Source organism: Dama dama, chromosome 12 (assembly GCF_033118175.1).
Source record: "Dama dama isolate Ldn47 chromosome 12, ASM3311817v1, whole genome shotgun sequence".
Taxonomy (NCBI): Eukaryota; Metazoa; Chordata; class Mammalia; order Artiodactyla; family Cervidae; genus Dama; species Dama dama.
Genome location: NC_083692.1, coordinates 56,026,460 through 56,054,240, shown reverse-complemented (window position 1 = coordinate 56,054,240; position 27,781 = coordinate 56,026,460). Strand labels below are relative to the sequence as shown.

The window sequence follows — 27,781 nt, the reverse complement described above, 5'->3', positions numbered from 1 at the left end:
CAATTATGCTTGAAATTAGGTGCCAAATCCTGTAATGACTTAGAGGAACTGCGAAGGATTGGCAGCCTCCAGGGCACCTGGTAGCTGCTAACTGGGGTTGGTGATGACAGTGGTTGGAGGAGGGTGGCCTAAGCTGTGACTTGGAGCCGCTTGCTCAACAGAGGCTTCAGCTTCTGCAGGGAAGACGGGGCTGGGTGGAGGAGAGTTTGGACAGAAATCTGCTTCTAAGAGGACTTGGACCTGTTCTCTCTACCTGGTCCCACTCTCCAGGGTTGTGGGCATAGGCAGGATAGTGAGTGAACTGAGAGTCGCTGGCATGTCCAACTCTTTGTGACCCCATGGACTATACAGTCCATGGAATTCTTCAGGCCAGAATACTGGAGTGGGTAGGCTTTCCCTTCTCCAGGGGATCTTCACAACTCAGGGATCGAACCCAGGTCTCCTGCATTTCAGGCAGATTCTTTACCAGCTGGGCCACAAGGGAATCCCAAGAATACTGGAGTGGGTAGCCTATCCCTTCTCCAGTGGATCTTCCCGACCCAGGAATCGAACTGGGGTCTCCTGCATTGCAGGCAGATTCTTTACCAACTGAGTTATGATGTGGATCTAAAGTCAAATCCATTTGAGGGCAGGGATGAGGAGATAAGCCCCCTGTGAGCATGGGGCCCAAAGGGCATGGGAGTTGGCATCATTTTCTTCCTATGGGAAATGCCTTCTGCTCTGAAGTTGATCAAGTTGGCCATTGGGATGGACTGCGTAAATGGCTGTACGGGTAGTCCTACCCGGGACAAGCCCCTTGAACAGTCTGGGGCCCCCTTTAGCCAACTGTGAAATAGGCGAGTTCTGCTTCTGCAGGAGTGCTCAACAGCTCCCTATCTCTCTCCATGCCACAGTGATGGCAACAGGACCACTTATAATTAGTTCCTCCTGCCCATGTATGGTAACAACTTGAGGCAACCTACAGCACGAGGCACACAGAATTTGAAAATAAAGGTGGCGATCAAAAGACACACGACCTCCAGAAGATTATGATTTATCAATTCTGTGGCAAAGCTTGGATATCTCATTTCTACCAAGCTCTCCCTGATCCTGTTCCACCCTCAAGTGTGAGAACCACTGGTGCAAAGGAAAGAGGAAGGAAACACACCCAAGATCTGGGTCATTATCGTTGACCATTATCACTGACCACCAAGGCAACAAAAGGGAAATAAGATAGATTATGTCATTTTCATTATCTGAAATGAGGAAGGCTATAGGTTTTTCAGGGTAGACAGACATGTTCATGGTACTAATTTCTGAAAGAAAGCCACTGCCTGCTGCATCCTGTTCCGAAGGATGCTAAACAACATAATGGATAATTGGGGGGCAGGGGAGATGCTTTGCATCCCTTAAGGGGGTTTGTTGTGCTGGTCACCCGGGGAGCTGCAGTCTATCCTGGGGATACCAGGCCCACTCTGTAGCAGAACCTGCTCACATTCTGATGCCGTCCTTTCCTGAAATCAGCCAGTAGAAGGGTCATCACCAGGAGGAAGAGTGGGGTGACTCTGAGTAAAGGGCCATGTGTGGGGGATGAGGGATTGCCTCTGTGGTGAGTTTGAAGGTATTGCCTGAATTGAATGCCTGTGTGACCGAAGGGGCACAGGGCACTCCCCTTGAGTGTACCCTTAAGTCACAGCTTAGTAACAGCCAGAGGAGACGTAAGGAAAAAACTGGTTAACACTGTCTGACACTACAAAAGGCCTAAAGTTCCTTTTGGACAATACACTCAGGGCAGATGTTTGAAACATACAAGACAAAGGGTTCAGGTCACAAATATGTAAAGAGCTTTTATAAACAATAAGAAAAAGACAAACACCCCAGTGGAAAAATAAACGAGGAGGCATGTATAAGGCAGTTCAGATTACCAACAAGCACAGGAAAAAGATGTTCATTCTTACTAGTAATCAACTACAAGTTAATAATAAATTTAATTCAAGTTAAGATAATCAGATGTCATCCTTCAAATAGGAAAATGGTAAAGCTGAAAAACACAGTGAACAGGTTCAAGGGGTTATTTAGGACTGTTAGGAGTATTATTGAGACAATCTTCCTGGGAGATAATTTGTCAAGTATCATAAACCTTAAAAATGTAAATAACTTTTGACCAGGGGTTCTACCTGGAACTTACCTTCAGAAAAGATAATCAGGGATGTACACAAAGATTTATATATAGTAGTATCTATAACAGTCTTAATTATAATAAATTAGAAGTAACATAAATGTCCAGGGACTTCCCTGGTGGTCCAGTGGTTAAGACATTGGAAGTGGCCTTCCAGTGCAGGGGGCATGGGTTCTCTCCCTGATTAGGGAACTAAGATCCCACATGCCATGTGGTGTGCCAAGAAAAGGATACTATAAATATCCAAAATTAAGAATTTGCTTTAAAAATTATGGTTTATTCGTAAGGTGGCATATTATTTAAAATCAGGAGTGAAACAATTTTCAGTAATGTGAGTAATATTCATGATCTATTGTTAAGCAGAAAAATTTTAAAAAGCAGTTTCCAAAATAGTACAGACAGCATCATCCCAGTCCCATTAAAAAAATGAACAAACAAAAAAGACTATAGTATGTGCTGAAAAAAATCTAAGAGAGCAGACACCAAAATGATAATAATGGTTATCTCAGGAAGCTTCCTCTTTGTGCTTTTTAAAAATAATGAGCATGCTCCTTTTGTAATAAACAACTATCAGAAATGTGTTCTTTTCCTAGTGAGTCTGCTGGTGAGGTGCTCTGAGTGCACAGAAGGCTGGCTGTGAGTGACAAGTCCTTCACTCACTGCCTGTTGCCTCAGTTTAGCTCTTCTTTTCTGCAAGTAGGCAGAATACCTACTTCATGCTCAGTGTTCAGCAGACCCCATCAGATGAGTAAGACAGTTCTTACTCCCCAGGCTCCGACGGGCTGGTTGCTGATTAAGGTGAATGCCTTGGTCATTTGTCATGCAAGTATCTCTGCCATGTGATGTGTTCAGCATTTTGCTGGATATGAAGATGGTACCGGGGCATCTTGCTGAGTGCCTGAGAGCTGTTCTTTTTTTTTTAAAAAAAAACATTTTGACTGTGCTGGGCCTTTGTTGCAATGCACAGGCTCTTCATTGCTGCATGTGGGCTTTCTCTAGCTGCAGCAAGCAGGGTCTACTTTCTAGTTGCAGGGGCTTCTCTTGTTTTGGAACACAGGCTCTAAGACACATGGCTTCAGTAGCTGCAGGATCCCCGGGGGGTGTGGACCATGGGGATGTGCAGAGTTCACATCAGAGGGGTTGGGAACAGAACTCTTGACACTAGAGGGGTCTGGCAAGTTGGGAGGGAGCCATTATAGAAGATATGAGGGACAACCCTGTCCCTACATGGTAATAATAGAAACTTGACCTGCCTGGATCTTTCCGTCTTTCTGTTTTAGTCCCTTTCTTGCTCTGCTAAAGATCACATCCCTTATGGTCCAGCCTCCTGGGCTTTGCTCAGGCTGTGAAGGCCAACTGGCTGGTGTTTCTGGGATCAAGTGAGCTGACCTGTCCTGCTGAAGTTCTTTTCATTAATCAAACGTACATCTGATTGTCAGGAACTTGGGTGGTGAGAGGGGAACCCTACCCAAGTGAACATTGCTGCTGCTGGCCACTTGTCCTCTTCCACCACCCCCACAAAGAGGAGAGGAAAGGGCAAGCTCAGCTTCCTGATGGACTTCCTCGAGAAAGTGGCCACTTGACGGGGAGGAAGTGAAGAAGTAACGTGTTGACTCAGGGCATTCCCAGAATAAAGCATTTGTGTTTCACTCCAGCTGTGGCCAGCTGATTCCTTTTTGCCTGTCTGAATTCAGCTTCCTCTGCCTGTTGGGCTGCACCTTATAGGCCTGCAAGCCCTGTACTTGCCCAGCTTCAAGACCAAAGAAAGAGCCTGAATCAGCAACAGAGACATCCGTGGCTTAATGGATGGGGTGGGATGAATCTTACATGGCTGAAACGAGGTCCTGGAGCAACATCTCCACATGTACAACAGATAGTGGGCAGAACAGGGCAGCAGTCTTCACTCCTGGTGGGAGCTGGAGGGTTACCAGTTATAGAGGGAATTGATGTCAGTTTGGCTCATCAGTTACCAGGGAAACCAGCAGTGGTGCATGCCCCTCACTGTTCCTTTCATCAGCTCTCATGGTGGAGATGTTCTGATTTAAAGATTAGAACAATCACAAGCTGAGACTAGGGGCAACTATGTAGGCATTCACTGATTAGGCTCTAAGATTAAGAGAGAAATTCAGTCAGGAGAGTCGGGTGTAGGTGAGGCAGGGACTGGGAGCAGGGGATGTACGGAGAGCAAGAGAAGAGCCATCTTGAGTGGCCTGATCATATGCTGTCAACCTGGTTCATATCCCACCTGCTCCTTAAGACTTCCCCTCACTCCCCTTGGCCAGTACTTCCTCCCTCTGCTGAACTGCTGCAGGGCTTACTGTTGCCCATGCACTTGACCCTGTGGCAGCTATTTCTAGACACCCATGCCATATTTCTTTTTCCATGAGCATTTGTCTGATCTCTCCAATTGACTATGAGTCCTTCAAGTTGTGCGGGTATGTCTGGTCTGTAGCATTTGGGACACTGATCCATACATGAGGGATGGAGGAGTAACTTAGTAAATAGATGGATTGGTGAATGGACAGTTAGGTAGATGGGTGGACGGGTAGTTAGGTGACTAGACGGGCAGGTGGGTGGATGGTGGGTGATGGGTGGTACCCTCCATGGCTAACACTTCAAGCCATAGTAGCCTATGTCATGTCTGTGTCTAGAATATAGACTCCAGACTAAGGGAAATACCAGAGGACACTGAGCTATATTTTCAGTGAAAAAAGAAAAAGCCAAAGTCCTCCAAAAAGCCAAGTCCAAGTTAAACTGAGCTTAATTAATTTCAGGCCTTGGGCCTGTGGGCTCCTGTTCATTTGACAACACCATCAAAACGTGCTTAGACTTAAAAATAGATTCCAAAATGCAGTCATAGCTCAGCCTGACTTGGCTCTGCTCAACAATTCCTTCCTTTTTGTGCTTTAGGAATTTTTTCTGTGTGCCCCCCAGCCCCCAAATAAAGAGCCAGAGGAAGGAAGTTAGTCTGAGGGACAGGGAGCTGAATGAGCTAAGCTGTGCAGGCAGCTGCCACTGGCCAGCACAGGCAGACACCTGTGACTTGATGGAGAGGGGCCATTTGTAGGTCAGGGTTTAGCTCCCTGGAAACTTCTGGTTCCTGATACTTAATCCAAAGTGTGTTCCTTATTGTTGATCCTGAGTTTGGTTTGGTCAGAGTAAATTCTTTTTTTTTTTTTTTAATATTTATTTATGTGCTTATTTTGGCTGCACCAGGTCCTAGTTGTGGCATGCAGTATCTTTAGTGAACTCTTAGTTGCAGCATGTGGGCTCTAATTCCCTGACCAGGGATCAAACCTGGGTCCCCTGCATTGGGAGCTTGGGGTTCTAACCACTGGACCATAGAAAAGTCCCAGAGCAACTCCTTAAAAGAATAGATAATAATTTTGAGAATTATCTCTTTAGTGTTTTCTATTTCTCCTTTTTTTCCCTCACTTTTTCCTTACAGTTTGGAATTGCTTTGGGATCATCAAAGAGCATGCTTCCATGTTATTGAGTAAACTTCTCAAATCTTCTTCCCTGGAACCCTTGGGGTTCCAGAAAGCCCCTTTGGGCATCATGTGGTTGGGCTCTGAGCAGGCAGCCTGTGAGTTGTTGTTGTTTAGTTGCTAAGTTGTGTCTCTTTGCAACCTCTGCACTGCAGCACTCTAGGCTTTCCTGTCCTTCACTGTCTCCCAGAGTTTGTTCAGATTCACGTCTATTGAGTCGGTGATGCTATCTAACCATCTCATCCTCTGCCACCCTCTTCTCCTTTGGCCTTCGATCTTTCCCAGCACAAGGGCCTTTTCCAGTGAGTTGATTCTTTGCATTAGGTGGCCAAAGTATTGGAGCTTCACCTTCAGCTTCAGCATCAGTCCTCCCAATGAATATTCAGAATTGATTTCCTTTAGGATTGACTGGTTTGATCTTCTTGCAGTCCAAGGGACTCTCAAGAGTCTTCTCCACCACAATTCAAAGGCATCACTTCTTCGATGCTCAGCCTTCTTTATGGTCCATCTCTTAGCATCTCTACCCAAAAAGAAGCCCTGCTTTTTGTATGTTTTACATAGTGAGCTTCTTTGCACAATTTGTTGGAGAGAGGGCTCCACACCTCAAATAAATTTTAAAACCATCATCATGAGACTAGAAAGTTATGGGCAACATGGTCAGGGAAGGGAAACGGGCTCACAGACAGTGGTTTGGCTCACATGCTGGGAGCAAAGGCCGTTTGAGCAGTTCTGGGCACTCTTGTGTTTGCAGGTCTTCTGCTGATGTTTCTGTCTGCTGCAGCTCCACGTGCCACATGGCTGGGCTGGTGATCCCACGGGTCTCTCGATCCTTGCTTGCACACCTAGCTCCCGACGTGCTGCCCCCCTGGTTTTTGGTAAACTTTTGCTCCTTCTTCTCATCTCTTTGGCCTGGAATCTTGACTTGCCATGTGTTCCCCCTTCTGGCAACCTTATATTTCTTCACCCTTTTTTTTGGCTTCCTGAATATATGATCCCTTGTTTACCCTGACCTCAGATGACTATATCCTGGAGTGTTTTCTGCCTTCCTCGATCCTGGCACCACCCAGGGACCCTGCCTTTCAGCTGCCCCAGTTTTCCCCCACACTGTCTTATTAAGCTGGGATCTGAGGATGGGGTTCACGGGTGCTAAATCAGGCTCAAGGCTGGGACTGGAAAATGGAGACCATGATCCAGATGTGTCAATCCACTGGATGGAAGGAATAATTCACATTCACAGAGAGAGATCGTTTCCTTAGTGCTTTCACATATTTGTCTCATTTCTTTCTCATTTTAACATGGTGAGATTGGGATATTCTTTTGGGGGGTGTATAAGTATAAAGTTGCTAAATGAGAGAGGAGACTAACTTCTTGCTATAGAATTTCAATTAACTGATGTAAATCTTTCACCCTTAAAAATACCACAACTCCACACTTCTGTATATAAAATAGACAACCAACAGGCACCCACTGTATAGCACAGGGAACTCTACTCAGCGGTCTGCAATGACCTAAATGGGAAAAGAATCTTAAAAAGAGTGGTGATGATTTAGTCTCTAAGTCATGTCCGACTCTTGTGACCCCATGGCTGTAGCCTTCCTGGCTCCTCTGTCCATGGGATTCTCCAGGCAAGAATACTGGAGTGGGTTGCCATTACCTTCTCTTGGGGATCTTCCTGACCCAGGAATCAAACCCAGGTCTCCTACATTGCAGGCAGATTCACAAAGAGTAGATACATGCATGTATATAACTGATTCACTCTGCTGTATAGCAAAAACTAATGCAACATTGTTAATCAACTATAGTTCAATAATATATACATATATGTATGTATGTATGTATATTATAAAAGAAAGAATACTACAACTCCCTCTTCTTAAGTGTGGGCAGCACACGGTGACTTCATTCCAAAAAGTAGAGTGTCAGAGAGCAGGGGTAACTTTACAGTGGAAAAAACCTGCAAATAAGACCTCAGCCAGGTGATCAAGGTTAATATCAACAGTAATAAGTTATATTGATAGTGTGTATCTTAATATGACATGAGAATAGTCCTTTACCTCTGTGGTCTTCCTTTCAAAATCCCTTAAGATTTTAAGATCCCCAAATCCTAATTATAAGAAAACTCAATCAAACTGAGAAACTTCCTACAAAATGCCTTACTCAAAATTTGAAGGCATCAAGAACAAGGAAAGTCAAAGAAGCTGTCACAGCCAAGAGAAGCCTAAGGGGACAATGATGACTAAATGTAATAACTTCAGTGGGATCCAGATTGTTTTCCTTTGTGTGAATTCCTAGGCACCGAGCCACGTTTTCATATCTCTTTGGGGCCTGCAGAATTCATTCCTCTGGAGTTCTGTTTTCTCAGTTAAAATTTGTGTGTAATCCAAAATCTCAATGCAAAAGCTTACTTTGCATTTGATAATATTTATTTCAACTATTACTTATCTTGGTGTCACAGAGGACTGTCAGACCTCCATGGTCCCAGTGGGGGAAGGTTTCTCACTCAGGTCAAGGCATCGGATAACTCCAAATCACAGACTGTCCACCTGCTGCTAGTTTCCTCTCTTCAGGAGGGCCAAGGATGCCCTTGGCCAAGACCCCATCCTGGGGCTACATCTGCCCCAGAATCCACAGCTGGCCCCCATGCACATGTTCAGGGCTTGGCAGGGACACTGCAGCCTGGGCAGAGACTGCAGATGAAAGGTGAGATTGGAATATTCTTGTGTCTGGGTTACACACAAGGAAACTGAGGGTCAGAGTCACATGATTTACTAAGAGTAATAGAGCTAGAAATAGAACCTCAGTCTACTGACTGTAAATCCTGGAGTTAAGTCTAGGAGACCAGAAACAGATTTTTTGCTAAGGTGATGGGAGGAATATCTTTGTTCATGGGCGTGGCTGAGTGGAGACGGATGTGTTGAAAAGGATGGTGTGTTTGTGTGCGTTGTGTGTGTATGGGGGGGGGGGGGGCAGGGTAAGAGGCCAGGTCAGTCAAGTTTGGCCAGGCAGAGGAGTGGGGAGGGGGCTGGTGACACCATCCCCAGACAGGCTCCTGCCCTGGGATCAGGGGATGGGTCCTATGGGATTGGGCCAGTCTGGTTCCTGTGGACTGTAGATTTGAGCTCCTCCTGCTCACGCCGTTGTCACACCCTGGCTGAAAGTTCCATTCCCCCCTCTTCCCGGGCTGCACCTGGGGTGGCCTTGACTGGAAACTTCTAAGCACTGTCCTGCCCTGTGGTACTACACACCTGCAGGGTAATTCCAGAGTAGTTGTGGCTCATTGTTCTCCAGTGTGGGAAGAGGAACTGCAGTGATTGCTTGGGGGGAAGCAGGAGGAGGAACCTGGGCCCCACAACCCTCTGACCTGGAGCACTTCCCACTTGATGCCTCTCACCTCCCGTGACATTTCTCCCTGGTCTCTATTCTATGCAGCTCTGCCTCATCTCCACCTTGATCAACTGGGGACTTCGGGGCGAGTTATTAGATTCGTGGACATTTTGGACTCTCTGAGAGAGAAAATGAGTTAGACCCACTCTATCAATAAACCTTAAAAATGCCTTTGGCAGTCAGCCCTGGGGAGTTGTAAGAACAAGTCTAGTTGGCCATAGCCAACCTTGTGGGAGTGGGTGGACTGTGGGAGTGATCTGTCTTAATTCCGGCTCTGAGAGGTGCATTGTCTTCTGAGAATTCAAAACCAATGATAAAAATTGAATAAAACTTATTCTACTTTAAAACAATTATTTTCTTTTCAAAAGTAATTGATTTATTTTTGGCTTTGTTGCTGCATGAGGGCTTTATTTAGTTGTGGCAAGCAGGGGCTACTCTCTGGCTGTGGTGAATGGGCTTCTTACTACAGTGGCTTCTCTTGTTGCAGAGCATGGCTCTAGAGTCGGGCTTCAGTAGTTACAGCTCATGAGCTCAGTAGTTGTGGTGCAAGGGCTTAGTTGCTCTGCGGCATGTGGAATCTTCCTGGACCAGGGATCAAACTGGTGTTCCCCTGCATTGGCAGGTGGATTCTGAACCACTGCACCACCAGAGAAGTCCCCAGTCTACTTTTTTAAAAAAAATCTGTTTATTTACTTGATTGTATTGAGTCTTAGTTGAGGTACGTGGTGTCTTTGTTGAGTCATGCGGGATCTTTCATTGCAGCGCATAGGTTCTCAAGGGGGCTCCATGGGGCTCTACGAGAGCTGAGTGGCATGTGGGATCTTAATTCCCTGAGCAGGGATCAAACCTAAGTCCCCTTCATTGCAAGGCAGATTCTTAACCACTGGACCACCCAGGAAGTCTCCCGAAATCAGTCTACTATTTATTATCACCATGCATTGGCAATTGTTAGTAATATCAATGATAAAATTCTCCTCTCTTCTGGGGTGGGACCCTTCCTTTCTGCTTGGTGCATCACTGCTGGCTAGTTACCTGGAGAGTCTCACTGAAGCTGGAGTTGGTTGACATGACTTTATGTCCTAGTCCTTCTATAAGGATCTGCTACCTGGTCCAACTTGCAAGTTACTTAACCTTCCTAAGCCTCTGTTTTCTGATCTGTAAAATGGAGCTAAGAATGATGTTAGCAAACATTTAAGAGAGGATAAAAGTGAAATTAGCATGAAGAGAGAAAAGCTGGATGTAAATATTGTGATGTCCACATTGCTATACAAAATCTATCCCAGGTGTGAGATTTGGCTCACACCCAGATTACTCTTGGGCGGTAAAGAATTCAGGAGCAGTTGAGCCAGCCTCTTCCCTGAAACTTAGGAGCTGGTTTTGAAAAACATTTTTTATTTATTTTATTTTGGCTCTACTGGGTCTTTCTCGAGGTGCATGTGCTTCTCTAGTTCTGGCACAGGCTTAGCTGCCCCATGGCATGTGGGATCTTAGTTCCCCAACCAGGGATCAGACCTACGTCCCTCAATTTTTTGAAAAATAATTTAATTTATTTATTTATATTTATTTTTGGCTGTTCCGGGTCTTTGTTGCTGTGTGGGCTACTCTCTAGTTGTAATGTACAGGCTTCTTATTGTGGTGGCTTCTTTTGTTGCGGAGCACTGGCTCTTGGGCGAACAGGCTTCAGTAGTTGCAGTACATGAGCTCAGTGGTTGCAGTGTTTGAGCTCTAGAGCATAGACTCAATAACTGTGGCTCACAGGCTTAGCTGCTCTGCGGCACGTAGGATCATCCTGGATCAGGGATCAAACCTGTGTCTCCTGCATTAGCAGGTGGATTCTTTACCACTGAGCCACCAGCGAAGCCCCTGGAAGGCAGATTCTTAACCACTGCACCACCAGGAAAGTCCCAAACTATTTTTGAGTTCTGAGAAGCAGTTCCAGGTTTACTCCTCATCATCTGATTCCTGGACAGACAACAGGAGACCCTAATGGGGTGCCCCCCCACTCCCCAGGCCCTGCCAAGTCCTGTCTGTGACACTAGTCTTCACACAGCCTCATTTGTCCTCCAGGGACACTGAATAAGTGAGGAGCTGGGTCCTCTGAGAAGAGGAGCATGTTCCTGATATAATTGCAGGAGAGCTGCTGGCAGGAGCAGGGAAACTAGTTTCTATGTCTTGTGGATTTACTGTCCTTCACGAAACCCTCCTACGTGACTTTTGCAAGTCAGCCTCAGGCACAGTGTTCCACCCACCCCTGCCTCCTGCCTTTCTACTAGTTGGATGGTTTAGTCCTTTCTGGGGAGTTATCTCATGATTTTCCCTGTGAGGTGGACAGGCGGGGTTTTCTCATCCTCATTTGACAAGGGAGGACCTTGAGGCCCAGGGAGGTGAACAGGCTCCCTAGGCTCATGACCAGTTAGCAGGTGGGATCTGACCAGAACCCAAGACCCCAGACAGCAGCCCAGAGATGGAATTTGGAGAGTGAAGGGAAATTTTCGTTTCTGTTCAGAGTTGTCGTGGACTCTCGGGAACTTTCTTTCTTTTTAGCTGTGCCACATGGCTTGTGGGAACCTGGGGATTGAACCCAGGTCATGGCAGTGACAACACCAAGTCCTAACCACTGGACTGTCAGGGAATTCCCCTCAGAAGCTTTCTGACAGGTGGCAGGTGAAGGAAAATGGACCGAAAAGGCAGCTCCTTATCCAAGCCCATGAAGCTTTGGGGGCAGGTCGCGGTCAGAAGTTGGACCTCCTGACTACCCGGGCTTTGCTGCATTAGATTTAGGAACTGAATGTTGCAGGGACAGACATATGCGTGCTTTGCGTATGTGCATCAGTGTTTCAGTATTCCCATGATTTTTAAATCTGTACTGACAGTTACTTCCCTTACTATTGGCTGGCTCCCCTCTGCTCCCTCCTAGGCTGATAGCCTGGGTGACTCTGTCTTAACCTAGAGGAGCTTTCCCTGTCTAGCCCTGGTCCTGTAGCATAGCTGAGCAACTTCTGTGCCCCTGGGCCTGAATTTCTGGCTTCAGAGCCTTCCTGATGGACAGAAAAAGGCCCATAACTATCACTGCTTCCACCTTCCCATGGGTCTGCAGGTGCCTTCTGATGGGCATGACAGAGCCATCTCAGGTCTGGCTTTTGTGCCTCTACTGTGGGTACAGGGACCAGGGGTTGTACCACAGCAAACTTCCATTCCTATTACTCCCCAGAGCCCAGGGTCATCTTCTGTCTTGGTTTGCAAATCAATCAAAACCTGTCCTGATGAAAGAGACAACACTCCCCATCTCCCTTTTCTCTCCTCTGTCCCTCCTTCTCATGGTCAGATCAAAGATCTAAGGGAGAGGGTAATATATCAATACTGAGAAGGACAAGGAATAATATGAGTTACAGTGGTGTACTTTTTTTCATATGGAAAAATGGTGATAATCAGAGGGCTGTTGTAAGCTGGTGTTTCTCAGCCCTGGCTACACATTGGGGTCACCCAGAAAGTTGATTTATTTATGTTCGGCAGCACTGGGTCTTTGTTGCTTTGTGCAGGCTTTCTCTAGTTGTGGCAAGTAGAGGGCTGCTCTTCATTGCAGTGTTTTGGCTTTTTATTGTGGTGGTGTCTCTTGTTGCGGAGCACAGACTCTAGGTGCATGGGTTTCAGTAGTTACAACTCGAAGGCTCTAGAGTGTAGGCTAGGTAATTGTGACACATGGGCTTAGTTGTTCTGCTGCATGTGGAATCTTCCTGGACCAGGAATCGAACCTGTGTCCCCTGATTTGGAAGGTCGATTCTTATCCACTGCGCCACCAGGAAAGTCCCAGAATGTTTTTAAAAAATATCTTGATTCCTAGTCCGAGGAAATCAGAAGCTCTGGAGGTGGGATCCAGGCAGCAGTAACTTTAAGATTTCTCCAGTGATTCTGGTGTGCCACCAGGCTTGAGAACCACTGCTCTAAGAATGAATAGAGTTGGTGAATTGTTTAAAATGAAGATAAACCCCAAACTGACTGTGCACTGGGATCAGGGAGAGTAGGTTGGGGTGGGGACGTGTGTTAAAATTGCACTGATGCGCTGGCCACACATTGAAGTCCATGTAAATCAGCGAATTACTTCTGCCTTCACATGAGCAACAAACTAATAGCAGTAACACTAGTCACCGTTTATTAGATTTATCTGCAGGCCAAAATGAAGTATTTTTTTTTTAATTTTAAAAAATATTTATTTATTTACTTGACTGTGCTGGGTCTTAGTGGCAGCATGTGGGATCTTTTAGTTGTGGCCTGTGGAATCTAGTTCCCTGTCCAAGGATCGAACCTGAGCCTCCTGCATTGGGAACGTGGAGTCTAAGCCACTGGATCGTCAGGGAAGTCCCCCCTGACATGACCTATTTCCAGTCCTCACAGTTCCTTGGCAGAGAATCACAGTTGCCATTTTACAGATGAGGAAACTGATGCACAGAGAAGGTGGCCACTGGCCCCAGGTGACCGTGTATGTCTCCTGAGACCAGGCCTGTCTGACCTGGAAGCCTGCTCCTCCTGCCCAGGGCTGGCCTAGTGGAGCACATACTCCACACGTTCCAGCACCTGCCCGAGGAGAGAGGAGACCAGCGAGTGGCCCCTGCTCCCTTTGAGGCTCCCCGGGCAGGCTGAGCGGAGGACCCTTGTCTCGCAAGGAGAGGCAAGATGAGTGGCACTGGCTGGTATTTGGCTCTGTGTTAGTCATCTGCTCTCAGAATACCTCCTTTTGGCGGGAGGAGGACGCCTGCTCCTGTTAGGCCTGACCCCCAGTCACCTCTCGTTGCCTCAGCTGCTCTCACAGAGAGAACGCTCAAAAGCAAACACTCATTTGCTTTTTGAGAGTTAGAGGAATTTTTCAGGCATGTGATACAGAAAAATGCCTCCATTTCCCCCTAAGGAGAAGGGAAAGCTTTTTTGTCAAGGTGACCTGAAATATTTAGCTCTGCTTTATAAAAATCCTCTGCCTCCACCTCTGTGCTCCATAAGCTTAAACAAATAGTTTAAAGTCTTACACTTTGGCTTTCCCATCCCTCAGGGCTGCTGATGCCAGACTCCTTGAGGTGTCAGGGAGGAGAGGAGCGTGGCCGTCCTGACTTGGAGACGCACAGCTGCCTGGGACTGGAGGCTTTGTTCAGTGTTTGCTGGCACCCGCTAAGAGGCCTGATGTCCCAAGGCCAGGAGTTGCTCTCAGGAACCTGAGATCTTGCTGCATGTGTTCCCTCTGACTTTGGGAGGCCTGATTTAACCCCACCTGCATCAGGCCCTTCTGTGCAGACAGCCCAGAATCGGTATATGGGGCATAAATAGCTGAAACTTTAGAGTTAGCAGACAGTGTGATATATACATGGCTCCACAAATCCTTCCCAGCCCAGCCACCGGGGCCCTCTCCCTCCCCAGAGTTCCATCTGTACCTGATGTCTGAGTCTTTGGCCCTGCCCCTTGCTGTGCAGGCAGAGCCTGGCACAGAGTACATGCTCAGGTAGCCCTGGGTAAAGGGGGATGAGGGGATGGAGGGATGTGTGAACAGGTGTGTGGTGACATCTCTACGATGGTTGCCACAGAATGGCATCTCTTATTCCTCACTTGCTCTACTTGAGGGTCTGTTGTTTTGATCACTTGGGTTTATTTTGAAGGCTGTCTCAGTGAGGATTATTCTAGTAATGGAGTGATTCAGATGTGCTACTAGTGGCTGAGGCAAACACAGTAAGTCCCCTACATACGAACCTTCAAGTTGCAAACTTTCAAAGATGCAAACGTGCGTCCCATCAGTGTCAGGTGGGAGTGAAATTGCAGTTTGCCCTCCATCTCCTATTGCTGACGATCCTTCAGCTCCACCATCTCCCACCTCCTCTCTCTCCTCCAGTCAGGAACTCTTCTCGCTTGTTCCCTCGATGCCAGCCCCTGTATACCAGCTGTTGTACCATACTGCTGTACTTTTCTAGGGACTATACTGTAAGACTAAAACTGTTTTCTTTATTTGTTATGTTTTTTATGTATTATTTGTGTGAAAGGTATTATAAACCTATTACAGTACAGTACTATATAGCTGATTGTGTTAGTCAGATACCTAGGCTAACTTTGTTGGACTTACAGACAAAATGAGTTTACGAACACACTTTTGAAATGGAAATCGTTCTTATTAGGAGACTTACTGTATCCAGAGCACTTCTTTGTGTGTAACTTTTACCCAGCGCCCCTAAGAGAGTACATCCAAAGTGGTGGTTATGGTTTTTGTCTCAAGCAGTGGGTATTGTGGGTGTCAGGAAAACCTGGGACACTGGTGGAAGAGGAGTGGGAGGATCCCCAGGAGGGTGGCCATTGGGTAGTCTCCAAAGACTGAGAGCGGCCCCCAGTGATTGCCTTAACATCACCCCCAGTGATGGTGAAGGCCGCTGCCCTTCCGTGTGTGTGTGTGTGTGTGTGTGTGTGTTTGTAGGGGGCTGCCTTTAGAGCACTCAGGGAGGCTGGCCTGGGGCTACCTGCACTTTGGCAGGTTTCTGCATACAGGTGGTCTAGTATTCCCATCTTTTTAAGAATTTTCCAGTTTGTTGTATCCACATAGTCAAAGACTTAGGTGTAGTCAATGAAGCAGAAGTAGATGTTTTTCTGGTATTCTCTTGGTTTTTCTATGATCCAGCGGATACTGACAGTTTAATCTCTGGTTCCTCTGCCTTTTCTAAATCCAGCTTGTACATCTGGAAGTTCTTGGTTCACGTACTGCTAAAGCCTAGCTTGAAGGATTTTGAGCATTACCTTGCTAGCATGTGAAATGAGCACAACTGTACGGTAGTTTGAACATTCTTTGGCGTTTCCTTCTTTGAGATCAGAATGAAAACTGACTTTCTCCAGTCCTGTGGCCACTGCTGAGTTTTCCAAGTTTGTACCATTTCATGGATGCTGTCTAGGTCCCTGGAGTGAAGGATTCAGGCTCAGCCCTGAAGGGCACTAAACATAGTCTTGACTCCTTCAACTGTCTTAGCAGTTTGTGAACACTGGGCAGGGTCCTCAGCTCTTTGGCCTGGCTTTGCCATTAACTCTGTGATGACCTTGGGTGAGTCACTTGATGTCTCCTGTGCCTCAGTTTCCTAATATTTTACAATTCTCTGGTGCTATCTGGGCTCCCCTGGTAATTCAGCTGGTAAAGAATCCACCTGCAATGCAGGAGACCCTGGTTCGATTCCTGGGTTGGGAAGATCCACTGGAGAAGGGATAGGCTACCCACTCCAGTATTCTTGGGCATGCCTGGTGGCTCAGCTGGTAAAGAATCCGCCTGCAATGCAGGAAACCTGGATTTGATCCCTGGGTTGATAAGATCCCCTGGTGAAGAGAATGGCTACCCATTCCAGTATTCTGGCCTGGAAAATTCCATGGACTATCTGTCTTCTAATCATGAGAAACACCCACCGAGGTTACTAACAATGTTAGGCTGCCTCCACCCCATCCCCACTTCCACCAGGATCCCCCCAGCCTCGTTGGCATAGCCTCTGGCCTTGTCTTTAAGTGCTTTAGCCTGGTGTTTGCTCTGTCTTCTTATTCTCTAAGCCACTACCTGGCTTGTGTCAAGTAATTGAAGTTTGATTTGTTGGGAAGGGTTGGAAACCAAGGTGCGAACATGAGACTAGAGAGGTGGTTTGTCTCCTTACAGTTCTAAATAGATGAGTTTGTCCTTGCTTCCACATAAGGGAGGCCCAAACAGATGATTGTTAGTAATTTGACTGTGCTGACCATTTTTACTATTCATTCATTCATTCATTCCCTACCTTGGGGCTTGTAGGATCTTAGTTCCTTGACCAGGGATCAAATCTGTACCCCCTGTGGTGGAAGTTCAGAGTCTTAACCAATGGACCACCAGGGAAGTCCTGCTTTTCCTTTAAAATCTTTCCATTAAGTAGTATAAACCTCTGGACCTTGTGGTTTCATCTGGTGAATACAAGACAGAGGTTCTAGCTGAAGCTGTGTCATCTGGATCAAACCAGTAGCCTTTCAGGGCCTCAGTGTTCCCATCTGTACACTGGCAATGACAACACTGCCATTCCTTCCTAGTACAAGGTAAAGGATTCATAGGACAGAAGGGGAGCCCAGAACTTGCTCTGTCTCCGTCTCCGGATGATGGCCAGATGGGGATCCTGGCTGATGACGTGACTTGTCCTGCCCTGGAAGAAGGAGTTGCTGTGGCCGGGGGGTGGCGGCCAGGTCACTTCTCCCAGGACTGCAGTGATGTCCTCATTGTGTGTGTCTGTGTCCCCGCAGCGGCCAGTTCGCCATCGTGAAGAAGTGCCGGGAGAAGAGCACGGGGCTGGAGTACGCGGCCAAGTTCATCAAGAAGCGGCAGAGCCGGGCCAGCCGGCGGGGCGTGTGCCTGGAGGAGATCCAGCGGGAGGTGAGCATCCTGCGGCGGGTGCTGCACCCCAACGTCATCACGCTGCACGACGTCTTCGAGAACCGCACCGACGTGGTGCTCATCCTCGAGCTGTGAGTGGGAGCCTGGGACCCTGCGGGCCGCAGGCGTGGGGAGGGGGGCCCTCCAGCCACAGGCCCCAGAGGGAGCAGCAACCAGCCGGCCAGAAGCTCGACCCGGAGGAGATGAAGTCAGTAGGGGACGGTTACCCTCAGTTACCCGCTCCTCCTCCGGAACCCAGGCAGCAGAGACTGAGGGCCCGGGTCTAGGTCTGGCTTTCATTGGACCCTGGAGATCAAAGGGAAGAAGTGGCCAGCGCTGGGGTCCTTTCCTGGCTGGTGAGCACGTTAGAGGGTGGACAGGGGGAGCAGGAGGGCCATTAAAGAGAGTCTGTTTTTCAAAGAAGAGAAGAACAAGCACCCTCCCAGCTCTGTGAAGCCCTACCCCAGCCCTTTCCCGGAAAACCCCGGGGCCTTTGTACTGTGTCTGATGCCTTTGTTATTATTGTGCATGCGTGCTTAGTCGCTCAGTTGTGTCAGACTCTTTGCAACCCCATGAACTGTAGCCCGCCAGGCTCCTCTGTCCATGGGATTCTCCAGGCAAGAATACTGGTTATTGTAGCAACAATTATTTAGAGAGCTCTGCTGTAAGCCGAGGTCCTTTGTGCTAGTTATCTTGTTCAATTTTCAAAGAAGCTGTGTTGAGGGAAGTGTTCTACCCCGAGAGGACTTTGTATTCACTTTGCCGAGAATGTCTCTTATCTCATTTAATCCTCATAACAATCCTATCACACGGAGACTCTTACTATCTCCATGTTACAGACAAGAACACTGAAGTCCAGGTCACTTGTTAGATCCTACAGCCAGGAAGTAGCGGCACCAGGGCTGGGGCCACACTGCTTGTGTGTGTGAGGTGGGATGGCCTTGGGCTGGGCCTGCTGGGGAAACCTTCATTCCAAGTCTGGAAGAATTTGAATGGGTGATATACCAAGACTCAGGGTTTGGTCGGGCACCTGATGTCCCTCCTGGAGACAATTCCATGGACTGGGGGTGTGGGGCTCTGGCGGACCATAGAGTTTGAGCTGGACTGTGGCACAAGTGGCGATGGCTGTGTCCAGTCAAGCAGCAAGACCCCGTGTTGGGAGTGTTCTGAGCCTCATAGGCGTGAGGCATCTGCCAGTGAGCAGAGGAGTAGTGGCATTTGTCTCAGCAGCCCCTGACTTTGTGACCTGGGGCAAGTCACCTCACCCCTCTGAGCTTCAGCTCTCATCTGTAAAGCTGGCAGCCATCCTTAACCCACCTGCAGGTTGGGTGGGCCACCTGACTTTGGAGACCATTCTAATTTGAGAACATACTCTGGTGTTGCCAGGCTATAGATTTATGTAGCAGATGGGCATTTGCATACTCTTGCATTGGATTCTTAAATTATCCAACTCAACATTCCAGTGCATAGAATCACCCATGCTTTGCCCTCCTCTAACTTCCAAAGTCCTCCATGTTTCTCCCAGGGGCCTCTCAGCCAGTTAGACTAGTCATTGTGTTGTAGCCACGTGTTCCAGGAGACAAACTCACTCAGAAAGACAGTGTAGATAGTGGAGTGCAGTTTATTACACCGGCAGGCCCAATGCAGAGTCTCTTCTTAGTCAAGGACCCCGACCAGTTTTTGCGAAAACCTTATATACCCTAAGTGTACTTGCTCAAACCTACCTCCCCAACTTCCTTGAAATTAGTCTTGACAAGGTAAAAGAGAGATACAATCAAAGTTAACCCATGATTCATGTGTCACAAGACTAGATAAACAGTGGACATTTATCAATAGGACTGTGGTCATATCCCAATAAACATAATGGAATTTACGACTTTGTTCTGTTATAGAGATAATTAGCATATTCTTTTAGGCAACGGAGAGTCCAAGGCCAAGTCCTGAAGCTCTTTTATCCAGGGGTCTGGTTTCCCATTGGTATGCCACTTCTATAGACACTGGGCACAAAGTTCAGAGACCATTGGGAGAGTGACCATGTGTGTAGCCTAATGTTCGCAGCCTGGCCTAAGGTGGAGTCCAGCTCTGTCTGTTTCCTCCTTCAATTGTACATGCCTGCCTGGCTCAGACAAGCCTGGGGTGTTCCTACAGGTGCAGCCAGCGCTGTGGATGGCCCGAGGTGTGACGTGTCCCAAGGCTAAGGGTCAGCAGATGGCATGCTGGTTCCCAGCAGAGAGTGACAAGCCCACCTTTGCTGGGAAAGCCAGGCCATTTCTTTAAGTCTATTGCCCCCAAAAAACCTTATAGCAACTAAAAAAGCAATTATATTCAGAAGTCAACCACCCAAACACAGCCATTTATGTTTCCCTGTGGTTCCTCTCAGTCTTTATCTATTTGTGTGCAGTCTTTGTCCTTGTACAGTTTCCTGCTCTACTCCCCCTCCCGCACTAAGTTCACATAATGTCATGAAAAGCTTTTTTCCTCTTCACTGATTATATCATGTTTCATTGAATTATATAGATATATCTCCTTGTTGTAGGACATTTGATTTTTCAGTTTCTAACCATTAGATTTTATTGCCATAACGCAACTTCTTCCCATATTTTCCCATTTTCTTCTGAATTAATTTTTTTTTAGATAAATTCTCAGGAATGGAGTGACCAAGCTGACATTTTCACCAAGGACAGTCTTGGTTAACCAGTACCACCTGCAACATGGGAATATCCCATCTCGCTGCAGCCTTGCCAACCCTGGGGAATTTGTTTTAAAGCAGGATCCATTATTTATTGTCTTTCTCTCTCTGTATATATTGTGTACATATAAATATATATTGTGTGTATATATATTTTTTGGGGTGAGGGAGCCATGCTGTACTTCATATTGGATCTTAGTTCCCAGACCAGGGATCCAACCCATGCCCCCTGTGGTGGAAGTGTGGCGTCCTAACCACTGGACAGCTAGGGAATCCCCAAGTCCTCTATAGTTACAATGATGTTTGGGGATTGTTTGCTGTTTTGGTCACTTTAATTGGCATTTCTGTGTTTGCTGGGGAAGTTGTCTGTTACTATCTGTTTGTAGAAGCCTAGGAGTTGGGATCTAGGATGTTCTTGAGTTGTTGCTGTTTCTCCAAGCAGGTCATGGTCATTTCTCCAACCATGGCTAGCAAGCAATCACGTGCCCTCTTCTTGTGAGCCATCACCGCCTATAACATCCCTTGTCATACTAGGACTCCTGTGGTCTGCTTGAGCTGCTCTGTTCGTGAAGTTCTGTCTGTTCATAGTTTCTCTACCTCCTCCTTAACTCTCAAGCTGTCTCACTGTCTCAGGGTTCCAATCTGTGGTGCTAGGGATTGCTAAGACAGTGTCTCAGCCTTGTGTGAGCAGGGTCTGAGAGAAGGACTTTCCAGGAGAGAAGGGTTTTTCATGGGCTTTAAAGATATATTTAGTTATTTATTTAGCTGCATCAGGTCTTTGTTGCGGCACTTGGGATCTTCATTGTGGCATGCGGGATCTCTCATTGCGTTGCATGGACTCTCTGGATGTGGCTCACAGGCTTTAATTGCTCCACCGCATGTGAAATCTTAGTTCCCTGACCAGGGATCGAACCTGCATTGCAAGGCGGATTCTTTAACACTGGACCACCAGGGAAGTCCCTTTCCATGTGCTTCTGTGTGTGACCTTGTTCACCACTGTTGAGCTGCTCAGGAGCCTTCGGCCTTCTGGTCCTCACTGTGCCCTACCAGGTTCATGGGTTTGCCTGATACTTAAACACGGGTGTCAGAGCCCATCTGTTGATGTTTGCAGATTTTGTGGATAGAGTTACCTCTCAGCACTGTTGTCTGGTGCAGGGCTTCCTCCTGCTTCCTGCTGAAATGGCCAGTGCTCAGAGGGCATCCCAGCCCTGATTTAAGTCCCCTTCAGCTGTTATTACCCCGTCCATGATGGCCAGTGCTGCAGCCACCTCTCATAGGACTGATGAAAGCAGGGGTGGGAAGGATTTAGCTATCCATATAAATTAGCTTCCCCTGAAGGAGGGCATGGCAACCCACTTCAGTATTCTTGGCTGGAGAATCCCATGGACAGAGGAGCCTGGCGGGCTACAGTCTATGGGGTCACAAAGAGTTGGACACAACTGAGTGACTTAGCACAGTACAGCACATAAGTTGACTTCTGTAGGGTGTAAAGAATATTTTCAAACTCTTAAGAAATTAACTCATGTCATATGTGGAGCTGGCTTTGAAAAATGTAGGTCTGCTCTGGGAGGTTTGGGTAGCCCTCCCGTCCCAGGCTCCTGACCCCTCGGGGGCCCCCTTGACTCCAGGCTGGTGGAAAGTGATACCTCAGTGGGTGCATTGAGTCCTGGGGACTGGGAGCAGAGCGGAGGCCAGGCTGTTAGGTTTTTCTTTTCCTCTCTAAGTTAAATTGTTTAGGGATGTGAGAGAAGAGAAGCTTGGGTGGAGGGGGGTGATTCCAGGGCCGAAGCCTTGGAGCTGAGAAACTCTGGGGAGAAACTACATTGCGAGGGTAGCAGTTGGGTTGAAACAAAACCCAGGCTTCTTGATACCCTTGAGAAGACATGCCTGAGAGCTGATGCACGTGTTCCCAGCCTGGGTGTCAGGGCTGGGACCGTCACCCCAGCAGGCTCATCAGCCTCCCACTTTCCAAGTCTCTAGGGGCAATTCTAAGGGCCACCATAGCTGTTCCTCTCTTCATCCAAAGGAGACCATGTTTGTCCGGGTCTCTTGCCCGGATCACACTTTCAGGTAGAGCAGCTGATTACTGACCCCCACCCCAAGTCCTCACCCAGCCAGGGCCTTACATCAGTAACTTTGGGTGACTGGACACATCTCCATTATCATGATATTCTTTTATCTTTATGCAGCATTCAGTTTAAGGTAGGAAGGGCAGTATATGCCCGAGGTCACAGCCTCCCATGACCCAGTAAGCCTGCAAGTATGAGAACAGAGGTTGGGCTGGGTCCTGTGTGTTCCCAAGGGACACTGTGGATTGGAAAATTTGCCAAGGACTCCAACAGGTCTCTTGCAAATGCCAAGGTTTCACTTCTCTATGATATAGAATATTCTGTGCCATGTTAGTGTTTTCTTTTATTTTTAAGTTTTATTTTAATTTAATTTTATTTTTTGGCCGCACCTTGAAGCCTGTGTGAATGGAACCCATGCCCCTGCATTGGGAACGCAGAGTCTTAACCACTGGACTGCCAGTGAAGTCTTGCTGTGTTGCTATTTTAAATGTCTTCTTTCCTTTGTTCTTTTATTCATCCACCTTCTCTTGAATGTCTTTCTTGCACACAGTGCTGTGAGAGCAAAAGATAATGTAGCCGGGGAGAGAACCAGCCAGACGCTGGCAGCCCAGGGTGAGAGGGCACTCATGTAGCTGGACGGCGATGTCAGGGGACAGCCCAGGGCTTGGAGGTGACTTTGAGTTTTCCTTTTACCAACAGCAGTGATTTTATAACAAGATGCTTAAGCTAAGATTTAGTTTCAAATTTCAAGTTGTATTACATTGTAGATGTTGCTGTGTATTCCCTATTGTATCATGGCATGTCCAGTTATTCTGTTTCTCATGATGCTAAGATTGATGAGTGGATACATGTATGGATATTTTTAAAGAAAGGAAAAAAGATTTTGAGGCTCTTTAATTAGGATGGACTAGGTGACAGGGCGTGAATGATTCCCCAAATGGACAGAAGCCATTAAAAGATCATCTGAGGTCTCTTAAGGTATAGTGGTTGAGAGTCATTCTGCTTGGGTTTGAATCTTGATTCTACCACTTACTGACTGTTTGACCTTGGACAAGTGACTTAACCTCTCTGAGCCTGTCTCTTCAACTGTGAGATAGCAAAATAATAACACCCTTTAGCTCATAGGGTGTTGTGATGATTAAATGAGATAATGTGCAAAAAAGTATACATAATGCTCCAAGTATTCAATGACTATCAATTACCATTATTATGTTGCTATTATTACAAAAATACAGGTTCTGAGGCCTTGCTGCTGGAGAATCTAATTTGGTAGGGTCTGTGATAGGACCTGAAAATGCACATGTTAAACAAGTTTTCCAGGTGATCCTGAGTTCCTGGATCCCCTGGCCCTGATCCCTTCCTGAGGTCTTTTCCTTGGGTGAGCATTGACTATGTCCCAGTTCCTGAGATGTGCCGGCTAGATACTTCAGCATGTGTCAGAGGCCAAACACGCCCAGTAGGACTGCCAGATTTAGCAAATAAAAATCTCCCATTTTGTCTGGCAACCCGCAATCCTGAATTCAGGTAAAACTGTAAACTTTAGTCTTTACAAGGGAGATTCTTTTTGCTCTCTTGGTCTCTCTTCCTGCCACATCAACCATAACGTACTGGAAAGTGGAGTGTGAGGACAAAAGCAGTATTTTAGAGTTTTGAAAGATGAATATAAAGGATGGATCTCAATGGTTAAGGTAGGGATATGCCTTTGAAGAGGTCATGCCTTCTATAAAGTCACAGAAAGGGGCTTTGTGAACAATCATGGTCAGTCTGTCCATTTTGCAGGTGAGGAAACTGAGGCCTGCCTAGAGTAGGTGGGACAGGGAGTTGTCCAAAGCCAGTAGCAGGGCTGGACTGGAAACTAAGTCTCCATTTTCTGGCCCAGCATATGTTCCTCTTTGTCATCCCACATAGCACTTGTTTCTGTCCTCGGTCACCTCAGTCATATGGCGGGAGAGCACCCAGGGTAACCAGGGACCTGAGCCTCGAGTGTTAGCAGAGGCCCTTTTGCTGTCACCTGAGGGTTCCACCTCTTGTGATCCAAAGGGAACACAGCAGTTAGAAGTAGTAGCAAAGTCAGTCTCTGTGCTGGCTGGACTGAGCCCGAGAGGTGGGTGAGGGGCTTCTGCCCTGCAGAGTGCCTGGGGGCAGGGGCGGGGGCAGGGGCTTGGGCTTCTGGCACATGGGACTGACTGGGGCTGGGCCCTCCCTACCGGTGTCTTGCAGAGTGTCCGGAGGAGAGCTCTTCGACTTCCTGGCCCAGAAGGAATCCCTGAGTGAGGAGGAGGCCACCAGCTTCATTAAGCAGATCCTGGAAGGGGTGAACTACCTTCATGCCAAGAAAATCGCTCACTTTGATCTCAAGGTCAGTGACGGGGGGAAGGGAAAAGAGTCAGTTCAGGAAGAATGGACCCAGTCTCTCCAAATGTCATTGCCAGGAGGGGTCAGCACTCACTTGACCTTCCTCCCTCATCTTACAGTTGAAGACTCTGAGCTCCTGGAAAAGAAATGATGGCCCAGGAGTGTCCCTGTCCTGAGTTTCATTCCACAGATCAGGTTTCATTCATGTAGGGGCTGATGGCAAGAAGCTTCTGAATCAGACTACAGGTACCTTATCTCTTTCAGGGAGCACTCGGAGTGTAATTTTTAAATAAGTGAGCCACGGACAGGAATGTGAAACAAAACCCATTTCACAAGACTGAACTTTTCAGTAACCAAGAGCTCATTCCCGAGCCAGCAGAGCTAGATGCCTTCAGATGAGTACTGCTGAGGTTGCCTGGCGCTCTGGACCCAGCACAGCAACCAGCATCCCTTGACCAGAGGTTGGAAATCTTAGAGCCCAGTGACCACTGGCTGCATTCCCCCACCCCACCCCTTCCTGTAGCCATGAAACTCTTTCCAGAGGCCACTGATCATTTGTGGTCACTGGCGTTCAGGGTTGAGAAAGTCCATGGTGACCACATAGAACTTCACAAAGCAAGAGTGTGGTCAGAGTCAAAGGATTGGTTCCCATAGTAGCTGAGCTCAGGTTCATAGACTGTTGAGCCTTTACAGACAGGTGAAGCATAAAGATCCTCCAACCTGTGATCAGGGGGACCCACTTACCAGGGAGGAGACCCACTCATTTTGCTGTGCAGAAATTCCTGTGGTGTCTCAACCACTGTGCTGAGTGTCTGGGTGTTGCTACAGGTACAAAAGCAACTCAGGACTTCTCTGAGCTTAGTTCCTCTTTTCCAGGAACTTCTGCAGGAATCAGAAAAGAGAGATCAATAACTCTAAGTGCTGTGATAGGGGGAAGTAAAGTGCTGTGATAGGGGGAAGTACATGGGAGCTGGGCGTCTAAATAAGAAAGCATCTAAGTCAGACTCTAGTGTCTAAGAGGACTTCTTGGAAGAGGTGGTATTTGAGTTGAATTTTGAAGGATATCAGGCATCATCAGAGGGAAAGGGCCTTCTAAGGAAGAGGGGTCAGCAGATACATGGTCCTGAAATAGCATTCAGGATAGTTCAGGCAAAGGTTGAATGTGCTGAATGGAGAACCTGGGGGAGAGCAGGAGGCAGACTCAGGGTATGGGAGCTAAGCCAAGGAATTTGAACTTTACTCTTAGAGATACGGGACCAAGTGAGCAGGGAGGTGAAGAGAGCAGATGTGTATTTCAGAACGATCCCTCTGAATGGGAGCACAGATAGAATGGGGACAGTAATCTGGGTGAGATGTGGCAAGTGCCAAATTAATTTGAGGAGGAATGGATTCAAGATCTTTTACTGTTGCTCTGAAGATTGATTAGGTACCTAGTTAGATGTGGGAGATGAGGGGGAAGGCAGAGTCCAGGAAGACGCCCAAGCACTGGCTTGGGGTCTGGCCCAGAGAGGGTTTGGCGTGCCTAGGGTCTCACTGGCTGCACCAGGGCATGGGCTCACATCCCACACATGGATTCCAGCCCAGTTCCTTCTCTTCCCTGTGGGATGACCTGCTGTGAGCCTCCCCTCCTTAGTCTAATTGTCGCAGTATCTTGAATTCCTCCAACAGAAGCTATCTTGCAGAGTCTCGCTCGGGTGTCACAGAGTACAAATCAGGGTCATCAAGGAGTGTGTGGTCTGGGCTGGCCTTTGGACCTCAGGATGATAATACACCAAGCAGGAAATGGGCTACCTGGATTCACCTGTGACTTCTTCCTGATAATGCTGTGGATAGTTGACTTATTTTCTATGTCTTTTCTGGCTCCAGGAGGTCCAGATGGGGTCCTTTAACACAAATGATAATACGTAGCTGTCAGAGTTGTAGAAATGAGACAGAAGTAGGATTAAGTGCTGGATACTAGATAGGTGCTCTGTAATAGTAGCTGGTACTGTTATTTCCCTTCCCGTAACAGAGGAAAAGAAAACACAGCTCTTGTTTTGGGCCCTGCTAGAGTAGGAAAACAAAGCCTGCTGCTGCTGCTGCTGCTGCTGCTAAGTCGCTTCAGTCGTGTCCAACTCTGTGCGACCCCATGCACTGCAGCCTACCAGGCTCCTGCGTCCATGGGATTTTCCAGGCAAGAGTACTGGAGTGGGGTGCCACTGCCTTCTCCGACAAAGCCTGCTAGTGCAGTTCAAAGTTGCCCAGCAGAGAGCTGAGCGTGGTTGTTAGGTGGGGTTGCTGGTGGGGGATTCTTGTCTGGCTCCTGGGCTCAATCTGGACATTTTCCACAACCTGGAGACAGTCTGGGTTTCTCCTGGATGCTAGGGTGAAGACGCTGGTAACCCCCACCCTGCCTCATATCCTTAGCATTGTGTGGACTCTGAGCCTTCTGACTCCACTCCCATGGGTCCCTTGGCCCAGGCCCAGGGGCAACTTCAGAAGTGATGAGTAGCTGGAACTCAGTGGGATTACCTCATGATTGACTAGACTTCCCGGAGCCAGAATGTGAATACGTGTTCCCCTTGGCTGGAACTTCCTGCCGCTAGGGGGGCTCGTGCAGGAGTTCCAGCTGGTGGCTTAGAGGGGACTTCCTCATTCCATGTTGTTTCTCACCATATACGATTCATTTTATATGAATACATTTCTCTTGCTGATTTTCCTTCTCCATGAGGGTTCTCGGCCTTCCCCTCCTCTTATATTCTGTTACTTCTTGCCAAGTGAGTCAGGCTAGCTTGGCCGCCCCATGAATTCAGTCACCATGTTATCTCCACGCCCTTACTCAAGAGCTGTTCTCCACGCTCACCTTCTAACTGGAAGGAGCAGGTGATGGAGGAGGGTCAGCTCTCTGGCTGGCCTTTGGAATAGAAATGACCTCTCCTCCCACGTCAGCCATTGTGCTAGTGCCAGGGAGGGTGAGACTGTATTCCTACTTATGATATACTCCCAGTCTTGTGGCAGAGAGCTGATGAATGGAAAGACTGATGTACAGTAAACAGTCTTGGTGAAAACCGATCATGGCATGTTATTGCCTGGAAATTTGTGATGCATCCTTGTCACCCATAGGACAAATGAACCTATCCTCAGCATGGCATTCAGGCCTGTCTTGTACTGCCTGAGCCCCAGTTCTGGCCTCATTCCCCTTTCCCCACTCCAAAACACGAGCCCCAGCCACCAAGATGACAGATAAATGCCCTGTCTCCCCTCCCCTGCGCT

At 47.6% G+C, this 27,781-nt stretch overlaps 1 protein-coding gene across 5 annotated transcripts in view; it reads left to right on the top strand.

Annotated features, from left to right (window-relative positions):
* Positions 1-27,781, top strand: part of LOC133066343 (death-associated protein kinase 2) — a 140,237-nt gene that overhangs the window by 62,852 nt on the left and 49,604 nt on the right. For 4 of the 5 annotated variants that reach the window (XM_061157331.1, XM_061157329.1, XM_061157330.1 and 1 more), the window contains exons 3-4: positions 17,287-17,508; positions 24,395-24,533. In XM_061157331.1, the coding sequence (XP_061013314.1) occupies positions 17,287-17,508; positions 24,395-24,533 (361 nt within the window). Of the gene's footprint in view, positions 1-17,286; positions 17,509-24,394; positions 24,534-27,781 lie in introns of those variants that run through there. The other variant, XM_061157332.1, reaches the window with a different exon arrangement.